Source organism: Nicotiana sylvestris, chromosome 6 (genome assembly GCF_000393655.2).
Source record: "Nicotiana sylvestris chromosome 6, ASM39365v2, whole genome shotgun sequence".
Taxonomy (NCBI): domain Eukaryota; kingdom Viridiplantae; phylum Streptophyta; class Magnoliopsida; order Solanales; family Solanaceae; genus Nicotiana; species Nicotiana sylvestris.
This window is the reverse complement of record NC_091062.1, coordinates 198,557,827-198,564,198: the sequence shown is the minus strand read 5'-3', so window position 1 is coordinate 198,564,198 and position 6,372 is coordinate 198,557,827. Positions and strand designations below refer to the sequence as shown.

Sequence of the window (6,372 nt, the reverse complement as noted above, 5' to 3'; positions counted from 1 at the left end):
AAGACCCAACACCCCTATCTCCATATCTTTCATTTCACAAAAACAAAACCCAAAAACACTAAACTACCCGCCCCCCCCCTCTCTTCTTCTTCTTTCTCCTCCTGCGCCAATCCCCACCTCCCATGGCTGCCCCTTCCCCTCCATCATCACGTCCAAACAGACCCCTCACGTCGTCATCTCTTTCTTCACCTCCAAACGACCCCTCCAATCGCAGGAAAAAACCAGTCGACCCCCCCCGGTCCGCCATTGACGAGTTGCGTCAACCCCAAGCTCCACCGTTGTCGCTGCTTCTGCTCAACTCATGTCCCATGGCTGCCCAAACCACCACCATCTACGCCAAGCAACACAGCCACACACAATCACCATGGCTGTTGCGTCATCTCCCTCAGCTCACATCCAAACGAACCACCATAACACCATCGTTGCTGCTGCGTTGCTGCTCCTTCTTCTTCGGCAGCCACTACTGCTGCTTCATCCATGAACGTCGCCTCCATTAACAATCAGCAGTCCCTTCGTCGACCTCCCATGGCTGTTGCTCCTTCTTCTTCGTCGTCTCCCTCAGCTCACGTCCAAACGAACCCTATCTCTTGCTTTGCTGTGAACCCTTCAGCAGTTTTCATAGGGTAAAATGAGCCTAGATACTGCCAGAGCAGAGCTTGCCCTTGCAGTCTTGTACTTGAACAAAGTGGGGCAAGGGACAAGATATGTAGGGCTATACAATATGGTTCAAAATGCCTGAGTAATGGAGAGCCTGGCGCTGCACAAAATGTCGACAAATCAACTAGCTTAGCAAGGAAAGTGTTTCGTCTTTTCAAGTTTATCAATGATCTGCATGGTCTTATTAGCCCAACTGCCCCAGGAACCCCACTTCCTCTCATCTTGTTGGGAAAGTCAAAAAATGCATTGTTGTCAACTTTCTTGTTTCTAGATCAAATTGTGTGGCTTGGAAGGACAGGCATTTACAAGAACAAAGAACGCCCAAGAACCCACCCTACTCCTTCCACGCACACACACGGAGGAAAAGCAAAGCAGTCCGGTTAAAGTCCAGCAAAGTTCTGTCAAGGTCTCGTTTGGTTTTGTTTGAGTCCGTTGTTGTGCGTCGTTCGACGAGGTCCAGTCTGAGTTCGTCAAGGTTAAAGAGAAGGTGGGTTTTCATTGAAGTCGAGATCCATTAGGTCGTTAGCAGTCTTGGTTCGAGTTCGTCATTGTTCATTTCCGGTTAGTGGGTTTTAAGTTTCATTTATGTCCGTATTTTGTTTGATATTCTCGGATTTGAAATCAATATATGTTTAATTCTTTTCTTGTTTGTCGTTTATCGTTTTTTGATTATTTCTTCAGATTGTTTTATGTTCTTGTTTAGTTTAATATAGAAATTGTTGGTTGTAATGTTGTTAGATTTAATTTGAAGTCCAATTGATTATTGAGTTTAGTGATTTGAATCTGTTTATTTGTTTTGTTTAAGTTTAATTTAAATTTGAGCTCAGTGATTTGAATATACTTGTTTATTATTGTTGTTGAATCTGAAAATAGGTTTGTTGTTAAAAAATATTGTTCAGTCAAAATAATTCCAGTTGTTTCTTTGTTGTTCATCATTTAGTTTGAATTTGTTGTTTGAATTTGATTAGGAATTGGTTATAGCTGCTGTATTTTGGTTAGAATGATTAGGTGAATTGGTTGTAGCTAATGGGGGTAGAATGGTAAATTACAGTATTTCCAGGGGTAAAATGGTAATTTCAGTAATTTCAGAGGGGTATTTTTGGAATTAAAATTCTGAACAATTATTTATTTTGAGTGATCTGTCCATTAAGCTAATAATATTAAAATAAGGTATTAAAATAATATAGTGGGGGACAAGACATGTGGTAGTGGGGAATTAATACATTATTTAATATAGTGGGGGACAAAGCCTGCGGTAGTGGAGAATAATAGAATTAATTAAAGAAAAGATATGGGTTAGTGGGAACTAATGTATTTGTTTAATATAGTGGGGGACAAAACATTAAGTAGTGGGATTAAAAAGGGGGATGAGTGGAGGATAGTGGGATTTAATTTAAATAAGGAGAGTTTGACTATAAATAGAGGGGCTGGATTGGAGAAAAGGAGGATTCCGAAAATAGAGAAAAAAAAAGATTCCGAAAATATTAGGGAGAATTCCGAAAATATTAAGGAGGATTCCGAAAATATTGAAAGGGGATAGGGGATTGGTTGAATATTGAGAAACAATTTCGAAGGAGATTCGAAAGAGATAGTAGTATACACCCGATATACAATCCGCATACACTAGATATACAGAGGGGTCAAGATTTAAGAGTTAAACATTAAATGGTCTTTCAATCTAAAAATGATTCACTTTGTTTCTGCCCATTGATTGTTGTTGGTGTTTCGGGATTTTCATTTGATTTGTTTCCTTAAGTTTGGTTGGTTATTTGCTACTACTTCACTGGTTGTTGCTGGATTTCTGCTCGGTTTTTAAATCTGTTGATGGGTGTTGCTGTTGTTGTATGCTACTGCATTTCTGTTGATCTTCCTTTTCTTTTGCTTTCAATATCAGGTACACAACTGACACGCTGGTTACTGTAAACTGAAACATGAAGCATGAATATGAAATGAAGAGTTGAAGTTCTGAATTTATCTTAGTTATATTCTGAATTTTATTTGTATATGTACATTATTTAGCTTCCTAATATCAGAAGCATGTAGTTGTTTAATATATATAATGGAACATCTGACAGTAGCTTAATTGACGAATTGTCTATGTATTGCTAAAAAATAAATAAATTGTGTAGTAACTCTGTCCAGTTAGTTCGTTATTGTTGGATGATTATCATGTCTCAAAAAGCATGTTAGCTGATTTAGACTATTTTTAAACATTCAATAGTTAGCTCATTAAACGAATAAACCGTTTCGGAACTTGTAGGAATATTGTTTAGTTAGATACTATTGGTTAATTTCAGCATGTAAATGGTTTAGGATTAAAATTAGATTGCCAAGTTTTTTTTAAATTTGACAAACTGTGAGCATGCTTAGTATAATGTAACTAGGTAGTAACATGGGAATGAGATGACCCAGGTCCAGTTTTGTGCCATACACGTTGGGCCTGGGTCCACGTTGGCCAATGGGATGTCCATATTATGTTTACATTCTGATTTAACAAATTGTGTTCGGAAACCGACTATAACAACTCGTAAGCATGTAAATAAATTAGGACCTTTTCTCTTTCATTTTTTAGAGACAAATTTAATAGGAAAAATGTAGGCACTTTAGGATTATCCTTTTAAAATAAATGAGATGAGCCTCGCCCAATAAAACGCACAAATTGCGGGGCCCTCGATAAATGTTTAATTGAATACTTAGAATTTGGGATGGACTGTTTAGTGAATTCCACTGCCTTCCCCAAAGATAATAACGCGTTAGACTTTTTAGGCGCGACTTAATTAAATTACATTCTTAAATTCGGGTGCGCATTTATGTGACCCAAATTCAAATCTCAACGGAGTCGAAATGTGTTAACAACTACGGGTGCATTGATTGTGACGTGGTTCGAGATGCATTTTCACGACGTTGCAATTCTATAAAATAAATGATAATAATAAAAGCGGTTTAAACTTAATAAAAGCACATAAGTCACAACATGTATTTAAATCAGATATTTAGCCATTATAACAATTTAAGCGACCGTGCTAGAACCACGGGATTCGGGGGTGCCTAACACCTTCCCTCGGGTCAACAGAATTCCTTACTTAGAATTTCTGGTTCGCAGACTTCATTTGGAAAGTCGAATATTTTCCTCGATTCGGGATTCAATCGGTGACTTGGGACACCATAAATCTCCCAAGTGGCGACACTGAAATAAATAAATAAATAAACCTCGTTTCGATTGTCCTTTAATTGGAAAAACTCCCTCTCGCGCCCCTTCTCGGGCAGCGCGGGCGAAAAAGGAGGTGTGATAACGGTCATAGGTTCATTCTGGTGACCATCGACTATTTCACTAAGTGGGTTGAAGCTAAAACTTTCAAGTCGGTAACTAAGAAGGCAGTGGTGGATTTTGTTCACTCCCATATCATCTGTAGATTTTGGTCCCAAAAGTGATCATCACCGATAATGGTGCTAATCTTAACAGCAATTTGATGAAAGAGGTATGTCAATAGTTTAAGATTACACACCGTAATTCCACACCATATCGTCCCAAGGCGAATGGAGCAGTTGAAGCAGCCAACAAGAACATCAAGAAGATACTGAGGAAGATGGTAGAAGGATCCAGACAATGGCATGAAAAATTACCATTTGCATTGTTGGGTTATCGCACTATTGTTCGGACTTCAGTAGGTGCAACTCCTTATTTGTTGGTATATGGAACTAAAGCAGTAATACCGGCGGAAGTTGAAATTCCATCCCTTCGGATTGTCGCTGAAGCTGAAATTGATGATGACGAGTGGGTCAAAACCAGTTTGAAGCAGTTGAACTTGATTGATGAAAAGAGATTGCCAGTTGTGTGTCATGGCCAGTTATATCAAAAGAGAATGGCGAGAGCCTACAACAAGAAGGTGCGCCCCAGAAAATTTGAGGTGGGGCAGCAGGTGTTGAAACGAATCCTGCCACATCAGGCCGAAGCAAAAGGCAAGTTCGCCCCGAATTGGCAAGGACCATTCATTATAACCAGAGTGTTGTCCAATGGCGCTTTATGTTTAACAGATATGGACGGGAAATGCGTCGACATGGCTATCAATTTTGACGCAGTTAAGAGATATTATGTATGATTTCTTTTGATTGTAATTTGTTGTTTGTCTGTGGTTGGCATTTATCGGAGAATGAAATGACGGAGACAATTCTTTCTTCTATCCAAACACTTTAACCTTTGCTTCCCCTTTTGAGCCTTATTTATTCTTTCATATCCCTCTTTTGGAATCAGTAATTAAAATGAAAGAAAAATAATGATAATAAAAACAAAAGAAAAGTCACAAGAAAAACAAAGGAATTGGGAACTACGTTTGACCTGATTCCTCAAAGAAGGATACGTAGGCGCCTCACGGCTCGGTCATAGTATAACAAAAAATAAAGAATCCCCAAGCAAGAAAAACTGGGGCAGAAGTTGTATTTATAATTTTGGGAAAGAAAGTTTGATTCCAAGAGTTGTAATTTTTTACCCATCAAAATTATTTTGAGCTTTTTGATACCCCTTTTCCTTTTAGCCAGACACGAAAACCCATATTGATGTACCAAAAAAACCTCTCAACCAGTATTCGGAGAAGTGCCAAGTCATGCAGACGGAAGTCGGGGATAACACCCAGATCCCCAGCAGAGAAGAGGACCATAAACTGGAAATGAATTGATAGCCGAAAAGAATCCCCAGCAGAGGGAATCATATCGGCAACACTCCAATCCCTAGCTGAAAAATAAAATAAAATGAGAGAGTCTTATTGATGAAGACCTTCACAGTCACCATGACGCGATGAGAGTTGAGAGAAATGAGAGAGTTTTATTAGTGAAAACCCCTCGAAGGGCACTATGAGGCGACAAGGCAAGATTGGCAGAAAGGGTCCACATTTGGCAAAGAGTTGAGTGCTTGTTTATCCCCAGCCAGATGAGGTCGTCCGAAAGATTGATTGATACAAATAGAATGGGTTGATTAGTCCGGAATGCACGACATGATCGTTGGGATCGGTTATATCTCAGATAAGTTCTTTTCTTTCCTTTTTCCCAGCATTTGTTCAGAAAGACTGCTTCTTTTTCGACCTTTTGAAATTATCACTTTTTCATTTCTTGGTTTAAAAGACTTTACCTCCCCAGCAGTTTGTTTTTGAAAAGGATTTTCAGAACTTACTACCAATGGCCAAAATGGTGCAAAGCAAAATGCGAATAGGACAGGCCAAAGATAAGGCGACAAAGCGAAAAGAAATTTGTCGTAAGACCAAATGACGATGGGTCTAGATCCCAAGAGGACCAAATTTCCAGGGGAAGTCGGAGAAAAACAGAAAGAACAACAGTTAAAAAGTTATGGATCAAATTCCAAGAGGATCCCCAGCAGATTTGCGAGATATAGGAACAACTCCGACAGATTCTCGACCAAGCTCCACAATGGTCGGACAACACAGAGCGGGGAAGGAAGAGAAACGAAAAACCATCCCCAACAGGAATATCAGCCCCAGCCAACAATATCATCCCCAACAAGTTTTATAACAAAGCAGGGAAATGAAAAGGGAAAAACCATCCCCAGCAGAAGTGGCACGACCACTCACCCCGTTTTAAACTAACAAATTTTTTTCTTTGATTTAAGGCAAGGGAAGGAAATATTATTGACAGCATGAAGACAAGGTCACAAAGAAGATTATCAAACTGGGGCAGAATTTTTTTTTTCTCATTACGAAAAGTTTC

The 6,372-nt window shown here is 39.2% G+C and overlaps 1 protein-coding gene across 1 annotated transcript; it reads left to right on the top strand.

The window, feature by feature from the left end:
- Positions 1–477: 477 nt before the first annotated feature.
- Positions 478–1,041, top strand: LOC138871909 (peroxisomal membrane protein 11-5-like). The gene is made up of 2 exons (XM_070149832.1): positions 478–623; positions 669–1,041. The coding sequence occupies exons 1-2, from the start codon at positions 478–480 to the stop codon at positions 1,039–1,041; spliced, it is 519 nt and encodes a 172-aa protein (XP_070005933.1).
- The last annotated feature ends 5,331 nt before the right edge of the window (positions 1,042–6,372 follow it).

What these genes read in the sequence shown, in the direction of transcription:
- LOC138871909 (XM_070149832.1), top strand. Translation starts at nt 478, where the DNA reads ATGAACGTCGCCTCCATTAACAATCAGCAGTCCCTTCGTCGACCTCCC. An exon ending in CCTTCAGCAGTTTTCATAGG is followed by an intron (nt 624 to 668) that starts GTAAAATGAGCC and finishes TTGCCCTTGCAG; the next exon opens with TCTTGTACTTGAACAAAGTG.